This window comes from Cariama cristata, unplaced genomic scaffold, assembly GCF_000690535.1.
Source record: "Cariama cristata isolate BGI_N322 unplaced genomic scaffold, ASM69053v1 scaffold28112, whole genome shotgun sequence".
Taxonomy (NCBI): Eukaryota; Metazoa; Chordata; class Aves; order Cariamiformes; family Cariamidae; genus Cariama; species Cariama cristata.
Window position 1 is genome coordinate 28,445 of NW_009605997.1, and position 22,927 is coordinate 51,371.

Here is a 22,927-nt window from a genome sequence, read left to right on the forward strand (position 1 = left end):
GACAAACGGGCATGCACACAGCCATTTTAGACTCTGTTACTGCTGCAGTTGGGCTAGAGCAAGTGAAGAGGCCACTGATGGCAGAGGAATACTAGGTATCCTAGAAAGACAAAGTGTCTCATTGGCAAGGTGGCAAGGGCAAGGCACTGATTTGCAGTAGCCTGGTCCCATGAAAAAGCACAGGTTGCAACCAAGTAAATCATCTCATTATCTTACTGTTGACTCTGCTCCTTCCAGTCTTCACCGGCTCTCCAAACATCGAAGTCCTAAACTCTGCCAAGTTAACCATGTTTCATTCAGTCCCAATCACAAGCACCAGCCTGGGTGTAAAACAAGGACCTTCACAGAGAGGTCACCACATCATGACTCTCAGCAGCTGATGGCCTTTGTGTAACAAATGAAGGGCATATGGGTCATAAGGCACTGATTTTGTTGAAGAAAAACTACTTTTCTGGTAAATCAGGAATAAGGCTAATAATATAGGGCCAATTCTCTTTCTTGTCATTCCCAATTGCTTTGATAATTTCATTTAACGTGTGGATATAAGCCTTTAGACAGCTAATATGGATCCAAAGTGACTTACCCAGAACAGCAGAATTGCCATCACCCAGCGGGAACCTCTGGTAACGGGGAATATTAAAGGGGGGCAAAAGGTAGAACTTCCTCTCCAAAAGAGGCTCAAGGCGTGAAGCAGATGGGTCTGCAGGGTGGAACAGGTTATAGACCTGCTGACAAGCTGGTCTGAGCTGAAAGACTAAAAAGATGAAAAAAACAAAACCCTCAAGTATCGAAAGGTTATTTTTTTAGAATACAGTAAATATTTTTCTGTAAAAAGGACAACTGTTGGGTTAAAAAAAAGTGCTAAGGATTTATCATCTCCCTCATCTTCCAGTTTATTCAACTGAAACAATTTATTACAATATTTATAGACTCAAGAACTGCCCAGTATTTCCAATGTTTGGAAGTACCTTGCAAATAAACTGTATAATCAGTACTGGCTAGAGCACACAGTGATCTGCTTCCTTATGGTGCAGTAAATATTATATATAAATGTTTGGTTTTTACCAGTTTGTCTCATCGAATTACTGCATTTGTATCAGGAGGTACTTACACCACCCAGGAAATGAGCTCAGCAGTTTACATCAGGACTTACCGTCAAGAGCTGGAATGACAGTTTTTCGCAGTGCAAGAACCAGACCCAAGGGAGAACCAAAGAGGAAGAAGTCAGTGATCTCAAATTCAAACTTTCCAATATTGCCTCCGTCCAACATTGTAGAGCTACTAGATCGCCTGGATCCTGGGTCATTTCTCAGAACACTAGAATGTAAACTGGGACAAGAACAGAAAATAAAGTAAAAATTTTATTTATGCTGTGTTTTCATAATTGAAGGCCAGATTAGTGATTGACAGTGAATATAGTTTCTATCTCTTTAGTGAAGGAACTGTGCCAATCAACCCATCATGCCTCAGTACGCTAGTTTTACTAGTCAGTAAAACGTCCCCCCCAAACAATTACCCCATTACATTGGCATAATTTAGACCATACAAACCCAAGCTCCAAGTGGGTTCATTTACACACTCCTATCGCCTCAAAATGTTTTTTTTTGTTCGGTTGGTTTTTTTGTTTGTTTTTTTTTTTCATTTGGGTTTTGTTTGTTTGGGGTTTTTTGTTTTGTTTTTTTTCTTCTTTGAGGAGTCAAAATCTTGGTCGCTGCTAGTAGGATAGTCATTTGCAAGATAAAATAACTAGCAAGCCAAAAGTACTAGAGTAGCAGGGGAAAAAAGCAGGTTGACAGTGATTCACTCCATTACACACATCACTACTATGCTTTCTGGTTGTCAACATTTGAGTTCCTTCCATCACTTTATTCTCAAATGTTACGGAAAGCTGTGCTTACCCATTTCTTCCTCGTGGAAGTAGTTGGATAAATGTTATAGGATTAAAAAGGAAAAAGAAAACAGGAGAGGAAAGACAAAAAGAAAGATCAAAATCTGCAAGAGGGTTCCTAATGTCTTTGTGCACCAAGTTTGCACCACAGCTTCCATGCATGTGTATAGCATTCACCGGGAATGGGAATTTCGGGTAATTAACTCAGTGGCCATGTGGTAAATTGTATTTATCATGCACCCAGGACTCTCCCCACTTCTGCCCATGAGGCAACATCTGTCGAGTTATTACCAAACTACCTCTCAACCTCAGCCCAACAACTCCAGGTAACTCCTCTGTACTTAAAAAGAATAACGATATAAAATGTGTCCAGCCTTCCCCTCCCTCTTTCAGGCGTCAAATCCGTTTGCAAAATTCAACGTGTGCGCAGTGCAGGCTGGGCAATACACAAGTTTAACAGAGATTTAAATTCACATATCCCTTGGACACTGAGGAAGAAGCAGCAGGAACTCTTAGATGAAAATCCCAGGGAATTCACCCCCCACGTTAGGAAGAGGTGCTTCTTTGCAGTCTAGATCTGGGATTAGACAGCAAAATGACAGATGCCTAACACTAATATCCTCGTTCACAAAAGGGTTTCTGAGACTATTCCATTACCGCCCAAAAGCAACAAGCTGCAATTTCTTTTGCTCTCTAGGTTCTACAGATTCATGCAGCAGCCTTGCTGGGTTATCGTTGTTATAGTTAGAAGTAGAGAGTTGAAGACAGAGTACCAGCAGTGACTTAACAGGGTGTTAAACACTTTCAAAAGCATGTGAACAGGTTCTATAAAATATGTGGGATAAACGGACACCACAACAGTTGGGCTGGATAAAAGGTTTACAGGCCTGGAGTCAGGAATGATGCAAACGCAACAGCCTCTTGCCAGCTCTGTGGCCCCAAGGCAAAATCCCAGGTGCTCACACACACCCCTCCTCTGGGAGAGCCACGCAACAAGTGAGAAGCTGCAAATACTCACACATTTGAGAAGAAAAATGGGTTTCCCTCAGATTTTGTTTTCCTGTTTTGGCAAATAACACATCTTCCCAGAGACAGCACCTCTGCCGAATACCACTCCCAAAGGATGCTAAAATACTTTCTTCTCCTGCTGCACTGTCTCTAAAGGTGCATGTGTGTGCATGCACGGCACTACTCTCCCAGTTACTAACTGCGGGGAAACGACAAGCTTACTTAGGGCAGCCGTACCTATCACGGAAAGTCAGAACAGTGATGTCAAAAGCAAAAGGAACAGGAGCTTACAGCAGTGACAGCTAAAACGAGCACGTTCCCATTTCTGTGATGTGAACGAGTTTCCCTGAGATCGCACTGCCAAGACGCACAACACGGACCCATTTAAAAACAAGCCAGTGAAGCTTCAATTATTTTAGCTGACAAAACTGCAACGTATTAAGTTTGCTGTGTGTAAGGAATACAAAGTTATTTAGAACATGTTCAGTTTTGCTGAAGACAAGGCGACCACAATATGACTCAAATGAAGGTACAAAAGGAAAGACTATCCCAATGGCAGATGTGTTACGGCAGGACTGGTGCAAGGGGGTTTTGATGCATTCCACCCATCTTCCCACAGCATCTCTTCGTGGGGAACGGAAGAGAACGAGAGCACTCATACCACTAAGCAATTTGGACAGCTTCTCCCCTTTTTACTGGGAACTTGATAGACTTCTTAGCAATCAAAAGAAATGGCAGCCAAGAGGAACTCTGAATCTGTCAGGCTCCAACCAACCTACAGTGCCCTATTCTCCCTTTAAAAAGCAGCAGATGTACTGTGTGCATTAATTAAACAAGAGCTTATGGATTTCAGAAGCAAATCAACTCATTTACAATAATACAAGTACAGCACAGCCAGAAATAACATAGTTGTGCAGAAGGACTGAATTTAAAAATAAACGTGTGATTGTAATCTCCAGATGCTGCTCTGGCTTGCTGGGCATTATCCCAGAGAAGCGGGTAGGTCTGATACATGAATAAAAATGAGTGTCTTTGGCACAAGCTGAAATCTGCAATCGGCACGGACAGCAAGGTCCCTGTATACCAGGTTGCTCGTCTGCTGAGCCCGTTAGGAAAACTTGGCTCTGTTCTGCCAACCTCCTGCACGAACTCGCATCACATCAGGGCTTGGGTTTTGTACAGGAAAATCATCATTTAGTGAGAGAGAGGCCGAAGGGGCATTCTGCTGATGACTCTGCTGCTCAGTAATGACAGCTGTAAGCACAAGGTCCAGTGACGGGTCTGGGTGTGATGCCCTGCCGACATGCAGGAGGGGAAGAGGTGAATCACCGCACCTGAGCCTCCCCTGCACCAGGGAGCGGAGGGGGAGAGGTGCAGAGGGAGCTCATTCAGCAGCTGCAAACTTCCCCTTTCCCTGAGGGAATCTTGCTCTTGAACTATGGGAAGAGACTCATTTGGAACCCAAGGTCAAAAGGTATAAAACTCTAAAAGAAGTAAAGGTGCACCAATCCATCAGTGCACTGAACACCAACAGCCCTTGCCAGGCACCCCCAAGCGCTTCATGCTGGGAGCGGGCACAGTCCTTCAGAGATGGAACAGGAAGGACCAGGACAAAGCTACCTGAGATTACAAACCATGCAATCCATTATCCACATCAAGCCCAGTGCTTATTGTAAACTAGATGTAAAACTGCATCAAGATGCCAGCCCACTTTCCTTAGTCGAGTCCGTGCCCCTGAGGTCAATAACAAGGAGGAGAAAGAGCACATTTTTGCACGACTTATATTTTCTCTTGTAATATACAGGAGGCTGTTTTGATAAGGTAAGAAAAAGAGATTGATTGCCTTTTATTAACCTGCTGGAAACAGCTGAGAAGCTTATTATGGCTTTTGTAAATGCAGCTGTCTTTCTGAATACAGTATCTCTGTGCACCAACAGCATTCACTTTGGTACTTTCTCTCTCCTATGAATCTTTTACAAAAGGGCCCCTGACACGGCAGGATAACATGGGCCCCTGTGCTGGAGCAACGATTGCAAGTAGCAGAGGAGGGGCAGAAGTGCAGGACAAGCCTTCAGCTCGGCACAGGGCAAAAGGAACAGCCTTGGACACAGTCGTGCAGTGCAGATAATGGTGTTTGCTGGTGGGGGGCATTGCTGCCCAGTACCTGGGACATGGGGGAAGAGGGATTAAGAGGATGTTGCAGTTCCTCCAGGCCTGCAGGAAGAAAAGGTCTGGGCTGTCCAGTTCTACAGGCTGAAGATGATGATTCAGTCAGAAAAAGCCTCCAGATTTACAGAAGTAATCCCTGAACAATCAGTAGCAATGGAAAGACAGCTAGGAAATTTTCATTGGTTAACGGATACATTTCTGAAGGTCCATTCAAAGAAGCTTAGGAACGTGATACTCGGGGCTTTGATAGTGAGTAACAAATTTGAAACACGACCTTGGTGCAAAGTAGCAGCCCTGCCAGAGGACAGAACACAGTCCCCTGTCCCTGCTCCATACAGGGGACTTAGGTTGCTTTGCCAAATAGTCACAGAACAATCCCCACGTGCAGTTGAAGGTTGCTCCATGAACCAGCCACCAAGCTAGGGTTCAGGATGTCTCATCCAGAGCATCCTCCCACCATGACAGCAGAAACCTGCTCCTGCGACAGAAAAGGGCACTGCAATTCAATTTCACACTTGAACTAGGCCAAAATTAAAGGATACTCAGCTCACACCGACCATTCCCATGGACAGGCCAGCCAACTCAAAATCAGCTTTCAGAGATGCTTTGAAATTAACACAACACTGGATTCCCAGTTTTGCTTCACCATCTCCCCCCCCCAATTTCTACATTTGCTTTATGACTTCCATCCCGCATTTGCGGCACAGCAAAAAAGCAGCCTTGCCTGACTGCCTTGGACATCAAGCAACAGGAGGAAGGGCTTCTTGCCATTGTAATACGGATGCAGTAGAGCAGCTGGGATCTCTCACTGCCACTCAGCAAGAGAGCTGTTAACATTTTTGCATATACAACACACTGAAATTTATACCTCTCTGATGTAAATTAAACACTTTCCTCCACCTTGCTTATCACAGGATGATAAAGCAACATTCAGGTTTCACAGATGCACCAGTCTCAGCTCTAGAATATTGCCAGTTCTGCTCCTTCAAAATCTTACCTTGAAAGAAAGGCTTGGTGCTGCTTTATCGTGTCCAGTTCATAGGTTGATGAATCACTCCTTTTTCGTGGCAGCTGCTTCTTTGGATCTTCTCCGTTGCTACGGGGAATATCAATGTTGCTCCTGCTGAGGTGCCTGCTGGCTTCTAGATTAGAGCTACTGGAACAATAGCTGTTGTTCACCGTTATTCCAGGAGATAGGAGGTCAGTATCCTGGGATTTGAAATATTCAGATTTAGTACTCTAATAGCTGAATCAGGAACATACCCACATTATAACCGTCTCCTTCCATCCTCCTTTCCTCATCTACTGCAAGATCCAGTTGAGGGCAACACAGTATCTCAGACCAAACCACTTCCTAAGGGTGTGGGTGAAGCAGGTATGGGTGATGCAAATGCTGTTCAGAGCAAATGCACCCAAATTGAGACACATATGCACCTTAAGACACGTTTGCCATTGATAAGGAATAGAGTCTTTGCTGTTTCATGAAAAGATCCTTACTAAAACCAGGAGCCATGGAGGTGCCGTGGCCAGACATGGGGAGTCAGCATTACCTGGACACTCACAACGCTTCCTCGCCGACTGCTGTTCTGGCTCTCCGACACAGTCTGATTGCTGTAGCATAAGGCATCAAATCCCAGGATTCCTCCAACACAGTCCCCTACCAAGCAGACCTGAAAAAGGCAACAGAAGCAGGGGAGGAAGAGAAGGGAAAAAAAAGAAGAAAAGAAAAAAAAAAAAGCACCTTCACTCGACCCCAGAGCTGTCAGTTAAACAGAGTGCTGGATTATACCTAGGAAATCTGCAGTAACAGGATGCCCAGTGCTTTCATCAGTAAAACTATTCAGTTAATGAACATCCACTCATATCCTGCAGACTCTTGTATCTAACATAGCTAATGTGTTCTGGCTGTCCCCACCAGCCGACTGGAGTGAATTGAAAGCACCACAGAGCACTGATCACGGTGCTAACTCCAGCCTCAGAAAACCAAGCTTGATTCCCTCCTTGCCAGCTGTCCCTGCTACTTCAGGCAAGCTTCCCTGTGCTTCTGCCCCTGTTTGTACCCTAAGGAGATAAGGCTGTCCTGCCTCCAAGGGTGTTGAGCAGATAGGAACAATAAAGCACTGAGAACCCTGGGTAGGAGAGGGCTGTCCGGGTCCCCAGGGACAATGCCGGCTGGGAAGAAGCTCAGGGTGGATAAATCACACTACAGCAGTGCAATGCGACAGCTAGTCCAATAGTTCAAACCTCGTGGGGCTAGAGAGTCACTTTTGCTCACAGAGGTGTGAGGCTCTGCCATGGTCTTTTTGTGCAGCTGCTGTGCTCCATGTCTCAAAAAAAGACATTCACTTCTGTGACAACTCCAGCACGAGTTGCTGAAGGTCCTTTAAAGACGGGAATGCTTAAACAGTCTTGGTTTGCAATGGGAGCTGAGATCGTGTTTAGTAACAAAAAGGTGTGTCATGCTGAAAATTGATTAACTTCACAGTTTTGTAGCTTCATTTCTGAACACAAGTTCAGACTTTGCTTTGAATCCCAAAGGTTCAAGACAGAACATAAGCAATAATCTCTTTCTCTCAGAAAGAAAGAAATGGAAGCACAATGCTTTCTTATTGCAGCTCAACACTGTCATGTTTCCATCCCTCCTGAGAGATTAATGGAAAAGAGAGCTTCAGAAGGAAATTGCTTCACTTGCTCTTCCTTTCATTGTGGCTATAAACAGCTGCTGGCTCACCTGGCCGTTGAATGACGTGCCCTCCTGGGATCTGATGAACTCGCTGTAGGCCTGGTTGGCTCTGACAATGACTGTGGCTACTGCTTCTTGGTACTGCGGGGATGATGTTGCTAGCAGAGGGAGTGCAGCAAGGGGAATGTGATCCTGGCTGTTGGACAGGCAGCCCTCATCATAACTGTACGGGCTGAGGCTGGATAGGGCAAGAGACATTGGAAATGTTCAGCCTAACATACAGAGCAGGGAAAAGCATTTGCAGACAGTACAGTCAGTGTTGTGGTTCATTAAAAAAAGCCTCAAGACAGAAAGGCCATTTATTCCACTGTGAATGGGTGAGAGCTTAATAAATCTCTCCCTCCCATCAAACGTAAATCTTCAAGGACAACATACTTACATTGACAGAACAACTCTCAGACAAGGAATTAAAGCCTCAGTATTTATTGGATTAATTAGAATAAATCAATCTCAGAACTCTTGCTGCATGATTACTGTATTCACTGCAGCTAAGTATGAAATCGAGATTGAATGCCTCGCTAGTATATTAATAAAGCATATTCTCAAAGCGTGGTCACAGCTTTCAATACAACATGCAGAACATTTCAGGGAAGCAAATTAAAAAAACCCACCCCAAAACCAAGAGTGAAATCTTACATGAGTCTCCCTGTGACAAAGTAGCATCAACTTACCTGGACACCAACGAAAACGCTTCAGAGCAGATGGCTGGGCAAGGGACTAGCCTGATGGCAATGTGTCCAAGAGCAGCTGGGTAATGTACCCTCATCACTGTGTCAAATACTGTCGTGATGGTGTTGACATCCCCTTGCTTAGAGCTCTGGTCACCACTTCCTGAGTCCAGGATGTTCCCTCCATGGAGCACCAAGAGGAGGACATGGATTTTACTTGGCTGCATTAATGGTTGCACTGATTCATCCTAGGCAGGAGTGAAAGAGGGCACAGTAGAAAGGCTTATTTTGCAAAGAGGTTTTATTTGGTCCAAGTGCATTTTATGCAAATTTTATCGCCTTTTCTTCCCTAAGCTGACACACAGTGCATAGGGTAAATGCACTATCCACACCAAGTCCAGTCAGGGATGAGGCAAACAACAATCTGTGAAGCAAGGTATGTCCAGCAGACACAGTATTAGCATTGATACAAGGCCTTGGAAAGCCCCCATCTAGAAGGCTGAATTCAGTTTGGGCCATCCACACACAAAGATAATTGCAGTGTGAGAAGGACAAAGAGCATGGAGACTTTCCGAATAGAGACTGAAAGAGTTCAGCTTGATTTGCTTTGCAAAGCTACCCGAGGATGAAATGCCTGCTCTCAGACAGAGCGGAGATGAGTAAAGAAAGCTAGGAAGGGAAGAGAGGCACTTAAATTAAAGGACAGTGCAGGCACAAGCACAGGAGTCTAAACCGATCCTGAATAAGCATAGTCTGAAAATCAGGTTTCTAAACACAGGAGACAGGAGGGTTTAGAATAACATCTGCAGGTTTGTGGCTAAGAAACTAAACTGTCTTCAAGAAGGAATGTGCTTCATTTATGGAAACAGGCATTAGATACACATGGATACAACAGCTAAGAACCTGACCACTCCTTCCAGGTCTCTTATCCTACACATGTGCATGCACAAATGCACACAGACAGCCTCCGCGTAACTGACTGTCCTAAGCAGAAGGAACGCTGAAAGTAAAAAAAAAAAATAATTGCATAAGATTGTAACCAGGTAAAACATGGCAGCAGTAAAGACATCACTTGCGTGCGTTAGGGTGGAAAAATAAAGAAATAAAAGATGGGTGTTGCTTTCTGTTGGGGTGCTGAGCTCAGCTGCAGCAGTTGACAGTAAAACACATTCAGCAAAATTAATAAACGAGATCAAATAGGTCAGCAAGTGGCAAGTTACTGGTGAAAGAAGTTGTAGGAAGAGATCAGTCATTGCATTTGTTTGTCTATGACAGAAGTTATAAATAAGACTTCAGATCTGCTTATACTGTTGCAAAAGAGGAACTGAAAAGAAAAAAAACTTCAAGACCTTGTGACCCAAGGACTGGCCAACATCTGGCTGGGAGACTGCTGCATGAATGCAGTAAAGTTTTTTATTTTGGCTGTCCAGATCGTTTGCTTATTATGTTGAATCAGTTCCTTGCCTAAATAGACAGGCTGTAGTCTGGGGGAAGGAGGGAATTGTATCTGAACTCCAGAGTGGGTTATCATTAAGTGCCCTGCCACAACAGCAGTAAGCCCAATGCTGATGCCACAGGAGCAGGTACAAGAGCATCCATTTGTACTTGTCACATATTGTAACACAATGAAGCAGTAACTATTTTTAATATCTATTCGCTACCAGGGCTTTCAGTGTTTACGGCTCCCATACAGACTCAAAACCCCAACACCTTTGAGATACATGAAAGCACGTACTGATCTTCCCTCCTGTGCCTTATCCCTTGTGGTAGCAGAGACAACATTTGAGAACATCCTAGGCAACTCCCCACTGAGGCAGAGAAATAGCCATTGGGAGGGGGTGTGGATGGGGTGGAGGGCAGCAGTATTTTCCATTTGGCAAATTCTTCTAATTTTAGCATCTTTAGTCACCTGTTGTCCTTTGAGCAGTGATTGAGTCCCTGACAAACTTGCTGGTGGGAGGAAGGTATGCCCAGGCACACATTAGCAACCTAACAACTAGCTTACATTTTTACCAGATAATGCTAAAGCATGTCTTAATACGCAGCCCACCAGAAGTATTAAAATTCACATCCAAGTCTGTAATAAAGATTTTCCAGACCTCCTGCATAAGAATGGCCTTTAATTATTTAGTACCATTACACTGTATTAATGCCTGCTCTTTAAACTTTCTCTGGTTCCAGTTCACAGTGCCTGCAAAGTGAACTTTGGCCTGGCTGCAGGCACGGGAGGAGCGCGCTCAGCATCTCAGCACTGCTTTTGCTTTCAGATAAATGTTTTAACTGCTCATCTGGAGAACAACATGAGTCACCAAGCTCAGGTCATCCTGAAGTTTATCAGCAGTCATTTGGAAGCACCTTTCCCTTTGAGTTCATGTAACCTCTGCTCTTGAAGGAAGTGGGGAACATGCAAGCAACTGCTGACTAGTTAGGGGAGGAGGTGGCTATTTAGAACTTTCTTGTAAGATCTGGAGTCTCTTAAGACACATGATTTCTGAACTACCTTTTGGTCATAGAGGCTCTTAACCTGAAAATCACTGCAATGGTGGCTAGGAACTTCATACTATTTTAGTGAACAACTACAAGTTAACTGTCTTTTTCATCTCCCTTTGAAATGTGTTCTTCTAAAATGAAGGCAGAAACAGGAGGGGGTTGAATTTGTACAGCCTTCTGAAGAAGACAACAAGCGCTCCACACCATCTTGAGCTCTAAAAGAAATCTTAGGGCTGTGACTTGCTTATCTGGAGGTGGCTAGAGCTGTTCCTGTCCCCAGCCACCCACTCTCCCCATGGCCCTTGAGCTCTCAGTCTATTATGAAAAAGCCAAACCACCATGAACTTACAGCCTGGCACACAGAGTAATACCAAACCCACACTCATGGTCTTTGATAGACCACGACATAACTTAGGCACTCTGCAAGCAGCCTCATCATCTCTGCAGCACAGACAGGCAGATGCTTTAAGGGTAGGATAGGTACAGCCACTCCAAGATGCACTGTCTCGCTAGGATACTGAATTGCAAAAGCCTGTATATGCAAGTCTAGAAAGCCAGGGTGGGTCAGTGTGTTATTATTTATTTATTATTTTCTCCAGAGTGCTGATACAGGCTATGCTATAACTCGTTTCCAAACAAGACCCTGAGCAGCTCCAAAGAGTGGGCTACAGCCGAGCTATGTCACTTGGACCACCGCAGCCTGCACCTTGGTGCTGCAGTAATGTGGCTCTCCTGCTCCCACGTCCAGGCCAGCTCATTTGGCATTAGCAGGACAGCTCTACCCAGCAGTGGCTCAGGATACAGTTATCCCCACAGGATTAGTATTTTTTTTCCAGCTGGATACCTGATGCTGCCTGCAAACTACAGAGCGTTTTCGATATGATATTCAAAAGACGGGTGAAATAATCCCTTAAACCTAGCCACAAGGTACACAGCATGCTAGTGCGGCTCAGAACAACACACAAAGACAAGACATCGCTCACAGCAAAGGGAGCCGTTTACCCCATTTCCCCCACACAGACGTATTCCAGCAACAAAGGACCTCATTACAAGAAACTGAAGCACTTACTTCAATGATGCTGAGCCTCTCCACGCTGGAGCCAACGTGGTACTCTGCTGATGTCTCGTGATACAAGTCACCTGGAAGCACAGAAGTTTAAAACGTCAGCGCTGCAAGATGCTATATGGCAAAGACACTCTTCCATAAAGACATTGTTTGTACTAATGCCTCTCAACCTCCTCTGCCTCACATCTCCTTAATTATTTCATGAAATTGCCCTCTCCCTCCCTCACACCCGAGAAGCCTGGGTAATGCTGGGCCACTTATTTTCCAGCAATTTCTCAGAACCTCGGTAAGCGCTGAAGACATTAGTGAGCTCTTCTCTCATTACAGTGATCCAGTATCATTGCTTTATTAAGGATGGCAACAATGGGAAGTCCCTGCACAATTGTCAGAAATGATTGGTTTGTCGGAAAATAAAAAGAGTTGCTTGAACTATGCTGGGGGAGCAGATATCTGATGCGTTCATACGTCTGTGCCTACACAGACTGACTTTGTACCAGAAAGACTAAGTGTCATCTTCCACCGTGCTGCTACATGAATCAATCTGGCTGAGGAGCTAGCTTCCTTTCAAAATTTCATAACGATGAGCAGAAAATAAAACCAAGGCAGATACAGACAAGAACAAAGGATTGAGCAAGAGGAAAGAAGAGTCAGGAGAAATTCAGGAAAGTCAGGAAAAAAAGTCATTCAAGACAGAGCTGGAATATTTCATCATTATATGAGAGAATCCTGGCTGTCACACAAAGGAGCCTAACCAACGTGGAAAATCAAAGGGAATCAAGAGTTATCCCAACTCCCACTGGGCAATTCTTTTTTTGCAGCACTGGGCAGTCATTTTTATGCTCTGTCTCAGCTTCTCCTTTTGTGAGATGAGGAAAACAAGTTTTATCTTTTTCAGAATGTGGCTGTAACAATTGCCTGGAAATACTGTAAAATATCACATGCAGTTTTTACTTAAAAAAAAATTACCCGGGACATCATCGCATTCGGGGGTTTCAATTTTATCCATCAGATCATTGGAACTCCATTTGGTTATTTCTTTCGGGAACATTTCCTCATTGTCAGACAAGTCCTCTTTAAAAAACAGATTTTTTGAGAGTCACACACACACACAAATACGTATACAGACAACAACGCAGAATAGAATTTTAAATAAAAGTAAGCACCCATAACTCTATGTAATCTTATAAACATTTGGATGGCATAACTCTATGTAATCTTATAAACATTTGGATGGCTTAAGTCATAATAAAACATGATACTTTACCAGCTTTTGTTATACAGAAACCAAAGCACCTTTTGAAAAGTAAACAAAATGTTTTAGTTGCATGTTTTTAACAAACAAAACTCCTAAAGCATGGAAAATATAACATGGATTTTTAATGATACCATTTCAGGTACAAAGTTTGATCTTTTTCTTGCCATACTTTCTGATGATGCTAAAGCAGTCAGAATGCTCCTGTGCAGGAGAGGACAAAGCAATGTTTGCCACTGGGATCCTCCCAGACCTGTCTGAAAGCTGCAGGATGTCTTTGAGGGAAGCAGTGACAAGGATCACTACAGTTAATAGGACCGAATACCTAAGAAGGCATGAGTAATAAAGGAAACGTGAACTCCCTAGCCTATCTTTAGTCCGATTTCCTTCGGAGATGAGACTTGTTTGATCACACTGAGTGCATGTGTCTGCCACTTCCCTCCTACTTCAGGATCTTCTGAATCCCCTGGCTCAGTTCAACTACAGTTGATAAAGAATAAGGGTCCCCACACTATTATGTTCCTAGAATTGTAATTAAAAGGAAGAGACATATGAAGGAGAGACCCTATAGAACACCCCACAGTAATATCCAAACATAAGAAAGATTAATGGCCTTGCTCTACAGCAGACATCAGAGGAGTTATGCCAGGTTAGGGGAGAAAGGAGAGCAGTGAGGCAGGTGACATTGGAAGGCAGGCTTGTGCTTTGTGCCCACACCACATGGTGCTGGGCAGCAGAGCCCGAAGGCACTGCAGTGAAAGCCTGACACGGGCAGAGTCCAGCCTTGCCTGTCCACAGGCCTTTGCTGGTACATCCACACAGAAACAAGCAGCTGAGCCCTGCAGAGACATCATTAAACAAGCCATTAGCAGCCGTAGCACTGGAAGAATTTGTCCCAGTGCCCCCATCAGACACCCCACCCACCCACACCCCATGCCTGCTGGTCTGGGCTGGGTTACCCAACGTGCGTGGACTTCCCCCATGAGAGGCCGAGCTTGCTCTGAGCCCAAGCCTGAGCACAGGGCGGCCGGTCTGGAGCTGAGAAAGGGCTCATAAAAATGTTTATGTCAAACCAGAGGTTCTCTGAGACAGCAGCAGCCTGATGGCTCCTTTACCGGCTCCACACTTCGTGCTTAATCCTGGCAGGTTCTTGGGAAGGAAACAGAGCCCCAGAACTCCTGCATGAACCCATGGGAAACCAAACAACGACAATACATGTCTTACACAGATGCCTTTGGTATGGGTTGCTGGGTTTCTTTTTATTTTTTCTCCTTTCTCTTCTTGTTTTTTAAATTGAGGTTGTATCTGTTACTGTTACAGAGGTTAAGTGCTTTCTAATGTATTTATTGTTGTGCGCTCAGTATTTCTTTCCTGAAAATTTTGGGCTTGTAAATTTAATAAAGAGTTATAAACATAATAACTACAGCAGTAATTACAGATGTCTTGAAGATCTAAAAGCTGTAATCTTCAGAGTCCCAGATCAGGACTCCCCCTTTCTTGTTGATGTACAGTTACCAAGAAAATAATGAGTTGGAAGAATCCTAGAATGGGGAACAAAAAGATTATGAAATATACTCATCTTTTCAGCAAATCTGAGCAATAGCTTAAAAAAAAATATATATGAAAGGGACTAAGTGCAGAGCCAAGCAAAACCCAATTATTTTTAGGAGTTTCTGTTTACACTTTGACTATAAAGAGAGCAACCTGGAAACTTTGCATCAGCATGCTACTTCCTTTTTCAGCTATGGAAAAAATTTGAGTAAATCCCCATTTCCCTGAACAGGGGGCGCGGAGCTACCTGTTCAGAGCCAGTGGAAAACACAAGCATGCAACACACATGCTGGCAGAGAATTAAGAAGATTGCACTTAAGCTCTTCCAGCAACTTAATCCAAATATTAAACTTATTTCATTGAGAGGTTTAATTACAGCCCTTATTGCTGCTCAAGTGATCACTGAATGGGATATTACTCCCGTTATTAGCATTTATTACAGGATAGATATTAGATATTACTGTATTTGTCACTGTCTTTACCAGAGTATGCCAGTGAATTAGGATGAGTGGGAAGCTGGCGACAAGAAATCTTCTCGGGCGCAGGTTACGCCCGCTGCACTGCGAGGAAATGTGTGTGTATATATGGGAAGCACTTCTGAGGAACTCTGCTCAGTGTTGACTCACATCCTGATCCCTGCCAGTTCCCATGGTATCGACCCCGCAGGCCTGCCCGGCAGGATGAGCTGCCAGCGATGCTTCATCCCTGCTCGCAGACCCGGAGCTGGGTCACGTCATCTGCGGGCCAAGGGGCAACAAGAGGTCCCTCCCAAAGAGAGGGCTGTGTGGAACAGCACACACATCAAGGCTTTATCTCGTAAGCCAAAATCCCATCAGAGTAGGCAGACTTTTCAAACCCAACTGCGCAGACTGCAGAGGACAATCTGTACGTAAATGGAAACACGTTGTGTGCTAGCAGAAGAGGAACTGCTTTTCCTGTTAGCAAGCTTCCAGAAGTATTGCAACAGAGGTGCCGATACCAACTGTGGCACAAGGCTCATTTTTGTCAATTCTCCTTCCCAGGCCTGTTAGGAGCATGTCAGGGATTCCCTGGGACTCTGGATCCCAGGCAGAGCAGTCTCCATCTCAATTTCATTACTGAGTAATTAAAAAGGCAAAAAAGAGGGTGGATAGCAATGATGCTGTTTTGATGACTCAGTCCTCTTTTCTTGTACGTATATTGTTACAGTAAATCCCTTACATAGTTTTTGTAGATGCTACATAAATTAATAAACAGAGACACTTAAACTAAGTTGGCCCTTCTCCTTCCAGGCAAGAGGCACATTCATCCCCTGACTTACAAGCATCCTGGCCTTTTAAGCTGCTATTGTGCAAGTCACTACTCTACAACAGCATGCCACTTTCTACCCCAGAATTTGAGATGCATGTCTAAATACCTGATGCAAGAACTCTTCTGGAACACGATACCATCAGTTTTTCAAGACCGAATTTTAGCTGAACATCAGTGAAATCTAGCTGAACATCAGTGAAATTCTGTTTTACAAAACTGAGGCGTCATCTTCTAACAACCGCATTTCACAGAAAGGTCATCAACTTCATCAGCACACATTGCGCATCTAACTTAGATTAGCATTACAAGCTGAGAGAAGAGTCCATCTGTTGTCAGCAGAGACGGAGCCCTTCAGGCTTAAATACGCATTAAGTACAATATATAAAATGAGTGCTGTGGAACAAAGCTACTTCACACACACATGCACATAGAAAAAAAACCAAAAACAACACAGCTTTCTCCTAATACAGATAATCAAAATTACTTTGAGAACTCTGGAATCAACACTGATTATTTTTGGCACCTGAAGTATCTTGTTGCATTCATTAGTGTATTTCTTGGAACAGGAGAATAAGGAGTTAATAAAGGCAAACTTGGGTCTCTTCAGGCCCAGACAGGACAATTAATCATACCTCCTACTGATTAAAAAATAAATTAGAAAAATAATCAGTCATACTGAATCAGAATCATTAGAACACACCCACAGTCCAGGTAGTATTGCTGAATTTTACCCACACTCATTTGCACCAAATAAAATACAGCTCCAAAGGTTAAGACTGCTCAAGATCCCTTCAAACAGATCACACTGAATCCGAAATGTTGCTGCGTTAAATATAAGAGTCTGATGGATGATGTTGGGGATGCTTGAAGAAGCTGCACTGATGCTGATGCTGCACGTATCTTGGTTAGAAAGGAAAAGACTTCAAACAAAACAAAAAAAAGTCTCACTTCCTTCCCCACTCACCCCCCACCCTCATGCCTTCCGTTCTCTTGCCCCACCATTTCAGGAAACAAACGATGGTGATTTAGGCTCCACATACCGTGTGCATCAAAGAATTCATCATCTGAGCTGTCATCTGAATCTCTGGCAATGCTCTGCATCCTCCACTCGGAGATACTATGGCGTGAGGGACTTGCTGGAAAAAACAAAAAAGCCTTATGCGATACGCTACATCCACAAGACGGAGAGTTCCCAACATGATCTTTGCTGGAGGAAGAATCGTGTGCTCTCTGTGAAAATGCACTGCTGCAATATTAAAAACACAAAACCCTGATGATGCTGGTGTGATGTCAGTGTACCGCTTTACAGATCCTGTTTGTTTACTGTTGTTAGAACCTGCCAGCAAGATGCTACATTAAAGCAAGCTGTTTGTATCACTCTTAGGCTATTTTGAATGGCAGCTATTTATAATTGTTAGTAGGACGTGTAAAATCAGCTGGGTTTTAAAGTTTGCAATTAGGAAGGAAGGAGGCTGATTGGAAGCTTTCTTCGTGCCTCTAATCAGCACACAAACCATGCCTCTGCTCTGCTAACTTTCGGGTGGGTAGCTAAGCACAGCAGCCTGGATAGAAATAATCTGTTTTCTGGAAGGAAATTGCTTCCACACAAATTGGATTAGAGATCTATTTAAACTTTAAACTTGAATGATTTAAACAACATGCTATCCAACAACTTCATAGGGAGCTGTCACAGCGGCTGTCTTGACAGAGCAAGGAAAAAACCCAACAGTCCTTTTGGTTCCTGTTTGCCCTCCTGTTCTCACACCTACCCGCTCCCTCTCGTTTTCCCCTCTAGAGTTACCTGTACTAAATATAAACATATTACAGCTTTTTTCTTTCTTTCTTTTTTTTTTTTCCTCCCCAGATATAATTTAGCAATGATCCAGCCTGAACTCTTCTTGGCTGAACTTGTTACAGAACAGCTGTCTGCTGACGGGAGCACTGTCCAGAGAATGACAAAAGAGAAGGTTTCTCCCCTCTTTCAGATGCCTCTTGCACATCACACAGCGCACACAAAGCACTTGCAGCAGCCACCTAACCTAACGCGGCAAAAACCTGAGGAGACTGACGAATTCTCATTTAGCATATACAAAGATGCTGAAAGGCTCCGGTTACTGTGACAGCTGCACAAGCTGTTTCATGCTATTGTTGTAACAGTGTTAAATATGTAAGTAAAATTCTTCTAATTTTGCTACCCGGTTGTGACAGAAAAAGAGGATGGAGACCCTGTGCAGAGTCACCTAATTGCAGCTCAGCATGGGCTCAGCAGCCCCCAACTACCCCACTGCCCACCCCTTAGGGAGCAGCGAGCAAGGAGGTTGGCAGAGGAGAGCTAATTCACGCTGGCGTGACGTCAAGGCACTCACATAAGAGTTGCTAAAAATAGAGCATAGGATAACATATGGGATGGCGACAAGGGTCTCGCTATCACCAGAGGTCTCACTCGGATGGCACAGAAAGGATGGAGATCTTTTGGAGAAAAGGCGTTGCTTTTTTCAGCTGGAGGTAGCGGTTAAGTCGAGACAGCCCTCCTTGCTTCCATATGTTAATATGCTGCCAGCATGAAGAAGGATTAAAATATCTGCATGACGTACTTCCCAGCACATCACAATTCATTTCTTTCATTACTTTTTCTTATAAAAGCTGAGATATTCTGCAGTTTAAAAGAAACCCATGCTTTGCTACCAGTGAAAACCTTCAAGCGAAATGCTAAGAGGTCTGAAAACTACAGTTTTCAATGAACATGTCAGCAGTGGAAGAGGGGGTTCATAACAAAGAGCATAATGACAGATAGGCACATCAATATAAAATCCTGGTGCAAGCAAAGTAACCAGCATTTTTATCTTTATACAATAATTTATGAAGCATCTGGTACGTTCTTCCCTGGGGCTCACTCCAGTGAGTCATCACAAAGTAAAACTACTGCTCATCTCTCATTCAGCCCATGGTGCAATCAGTGGTGGAGTGGTAAATAAAAATGGAGACTCAACTCACGATATTTAGTGCATATGAGAGATGGAGAAGCTTCACTCACCCACATGTCCCCCTCCACCACCACCAGAAGAAATGCTGCCCCATGGCGTTTTCAGAAAAAAGTAAGATTTTTTTGCCCTCTTGCTGTGAGAGCTATTACCCTGCTATCAGCTGTGCTTGACTAAAAGGAGAGGGAAATGCTGAGAGTTCAAGCCTTCTGTCTGTAACTCGCTGGGGATTCACCCCTTTGTACAGAATCGTCCAAGGAAAGGAAGAGTTTAGTGTAGCTAAAAAAGGTGATTGCCTAGGGAGAGGCAAAATTCAGGACTCAAAACTGAATACTTACAGGGTATCCATAGGTGAGGCTTTAACAGCAAAATCCTGAAAGTTTCCTGAATGGTATTTAAAAGGGAATATAAACATGATCTATTGTCCCACCTAATCCCAGGCTGTGAGGTTTGGTCTCCGAACAGCTACAGCACAGCATCACCAGTGGAAGACAGCAGCCCCCACCCATTTTTTTTGGGGGGGTACCTGCCTTAACCTCCCCAGCAGCTGATAGGGGTGCTTTGCTGTGTGAGCTACTTTTGAAACAAATGGCACGTAGTAACGTATAGCCCCGGGCACGGAGCACAAGGTCCCTGCTGTAGCTGCCTACTGGAACACAAGATCAGTTAACAGCAATCCCCAGCCAGGCCAGTTCTGTGACACAGCAGACAAGGAGACATCCAGGAAGGGAACACTGCTGAAGGACCGGGCCTTACAAAAGGCATCAGTGGCTCTTTGGTAACAGGTACTAACTTGCTCTGCGCCGCATGTTTGTCTTCTTCTGAGGCCCAGCGCTGCTAGCCAGCTGCCGCCTGCTCTTCTGCTGTTTTTTCATAGTCTTCTCTGGTTTTGAGATTGGCAAGAATTCTGCCACGTGCCCTTGAGTCACAGTTATGGGATGACTAGAAACATTCCCAAAAACATTCCCAACACCTGAGAAGACTGAGCCTCCAAGAGCAGCAGAGAAGGTCTCTGAGTTAAAAGGACTCACAGGTGAAATATGCATTGTCCCAAAGATGCCAGCCACAAGGAGACATGGTCATACCTCCATGCAGTTCAGAAGAACAAGTCACCAGCAGCATCTTACCTCCTCTCTTTGAAGAACGTGAGGACTTAGAAGAGGTGGACCATTGCTTGGTGAGCGATCTCCCAGAGGCTGTTTCACTGTTACCGGCAGCATCCTCTGTGTCAACAGGTGAAACAGTGTTGGCTTCAACATCCTTCTCATCAGGAGTGTCTTTGACTCCGTGCTGCTCAGCATCATTTTCACTGCAGAACTGGGCCATCTTCTGAGCCAGCATCAACTGCGCCTCCTTCTCCAGTTGCCGAATATCCTCAATGGTGAGCCCATACCATTCGTCCTGCCAGCACCAAGCCTGCCGATGAGCACGGACCATGACCTTCCGCAAACCTGCAAAGCCAGAATGCCCCAGTCACCAATGCTACAAGACGGCAGGAATCCATGTGCTCCCTTCCCCAAAACTTCAAGACGCCGTGGTAAGGATATTGCAGTAGCATCAACAATACAATGCTATAAGCTGCAGTAAAGGACCTTCATATAGCAAGTGCCAGGATGGCAAATTGGTCACTTCATATACTTTATCTCCTCAATTCTTACTGACCAATCACACACTGAAAAATTAGCCAGTCTTCTGCGACTGCTTTCAACTTGGGAAGGGATTTCCTATATTCTGGATCCAGGACTTTGTTCTGCGACTGCCCGCTCCACCAAGGAGGAGCCAAGCACACACCACAACTGCAACTCCCATGAGGTTCTGGGAAGTTTTAACTTTTGGATCCAGCCTTCAAAGTAAGGTATGTTCCCAGAAGGGAAAAAAAAAAGAAAACAAAAAGTCAACATCAACAGCAAAACCACTCTTTTTTTTATCCAGGAGAGTTTAAAGAGTTTCATAAACACTACATAGTGCACCACAATTGTCACACAACCGAAGCACATCCCACATCAGCAGTACTAAGACTAAAACCTCTCCTTTCCTTGGAAACCTGGTTTCCACACCTGGTTTCTATATATCAGTGAAACAGCATTACAAATATGAGCTTCTGAGATAATGGGATGGGAAGCAAAGTAAGGAAGGGAATAAAGATGCTTTATATTGGAGATACCATCTGTCTTCTGCTGCATGAGAAAAATGAAGTGGGTAAAGCCAACTGAAAATGTTTCAACGTATCACATATCTGAAAGGAAGAGCTGCCTCAATATCAACACACAATGCTCCTGACTAGGCAACAGAAACTTTCCTCCAAGACTTAGATTTGTTGGCTAACATCATCGTGCCACCAAGACTTTTAAAACAGTATAGTTACTCAGGATTTTTAACCAATCTTATTGCTTAAAAGCTCACGACAGGTCAAAGCTCTAAACCACTATTTATTACTGATGGGAGCACATAGCAGTAACGGTGCTTTTAAAAACTTCTATAAATACTGACAAACTAATCCTCAGGAGCCCTTCTGAAAAAAAAAAATAAAAAAACCAAATCAATTAATATTGTTCCCCTTTTAATTACTGGTAAACTGAGGCAGAGATGTGTTGAAGGGCACGCCAAAAGCAGCAGTGGGAATTGCTGTCAGTGGGATTATGGATCCACAATCCTCTGCTGCTAAACCTGGAGTGGAAACAACCTGTGCTGAAACGCTGCAGGCAGGGTAGCCAACCTCTCACTTTAATGAAGACCCTGGCCGAAGACCACAGGCCATACCACCACCACTGCTATTACAAGATAGAGAGCAATCACCAGGCTACATTAAAATCATCTAGGTTTCGGGAGCTGTGGACTGAGTTTTCTAAGCACCACCAAGAGTAAGGACAGCCCTTGTAAGCCACCCTGCATTTCCAGGAGTGAGGCCAAAGCTGACGGTCCCACCGCGTGCAGGGTTGCTAAGGTGTTTCCAGCAACATCTGCTTCACTGCTGTACAGAAAAATCTTAGATCTCACTACTGCCACGGTTTCTGTGATCTTCAGCCTAAATATCCCTTTTGTTTTCAGCAATAATTTTTTTTTTTTAAACATACAAAAATCCTATCTTTATATATTTATTTCCTTCCAGGTCTGGACACTTTATTTTCTGCTCTGCGTTTTGGTTAGTTCTTAATGCCACCAGCCATCACAGGTCAACCTATCAGGAGGAAATAACCGTTGAGATCAGCAGGTAAAGCAATGGACTAGCTCAACCTGAACTTCATTTGCACAGTAAGATTAAATCTATCAATATTTTATGCATTTCTCTGCCTGACTTTCAGAAGGGAGCTCCATGTAGGAGAGGCAAGTTTGAGCCAGCGGACTGTGACCTTCTGGGGGCAGAACAAGGGGCCTCAGCAACTTAATTCTGTTCAACCTTAGTTGAGATTCAGAGTTATTTCCCCCACCAGATTACTTTTTACAGAACTACAGGAGAATGTTTTAGCCTCTTCACCTCCTGTTATGATTGACAATCAGCCAAGCTTAAAAGTGAAGATTAAACTCCCATCACATCCACACTAAAAGCCAAAGAAAACGTTTTCCTTGCTGTAATTCAGTCCCCAACACCACAACCATCCTTTGGACTTCCACATCCACAATGCGCACTTCTACCTTGCTTGAAACACCTTGAAAACAGCCTGTGATCAGACACAGAAGTGTACAACCCTCTCGCTCTCATCCCAAGGCTTCCTCCGTTCAGGGCTCGGCAGCCTCTGCTCACGCTCTGGGATCCAGCCTTGATGTATCAATGCACCAACTCCTCAGAAATTCTGTGTAAAGGTACAGATGCCACTGACTAC

General features: G+C 44.1%; 1 protein-coding gene across 1 annotated transcript in view; it reads right to left on the bottom strand.

Moving 5' to 3' along the window:
* Nucleotides 1–17,316, bottom strand: part of PITPNM2 (phosphatidylinositol transfer protein, membrane-associated 2) — a 36,231-nt gene extending 18,915 nt beyond the window's left edge. Inside the window, exons 1-9 of the mRNA XM_009696205.1 lie at nucleotides 17,166–17,316; nucleotides 12,999–13,103; nucleotides 12,036–12,106; nucleotides 8,480–8,724; nucleotides 7,797–7,986; nucleotides 6,616–6,735; nucleotides 6,063–6,274; nucleotides 1,154–1,329; nucleotides 584–754 (exon numbers count right to left, since the gene is read on the bottom strand). Coding sequence (XP_009694507.1) covers nucleotides 584–754; nucleotides 1,154–1,329; nucleotides 6,063–6,274; nucleotides 6,616–6,735; nucleotides 7,797–7,986; nucleotides 8,480–8,724; nucleotides 12,036–12,106; nucleotides 12,999–13,103; nucleotides 17,166–17,226 — 1,351 coding nt within the window. The 5' untranslated portion in view covers nucleotides 17,227–17,316. The remainder of the gene's footprint in view (nucleotides 1–583; nucleotides 755–1,153; nucleotides 1,330–6,062; nucleotides 6,275–6,615; nucleotides 6,736–7,796; nucleotides 7,987–8,479; nucleotides 8,725–12,035; nucleotides 12,107–12,998; nucleotides 13,104–17,165) is intronic.
* Between the last annotated feature and the right edge of the window lie 5,611 nt (nucleotides 17,317–22,927).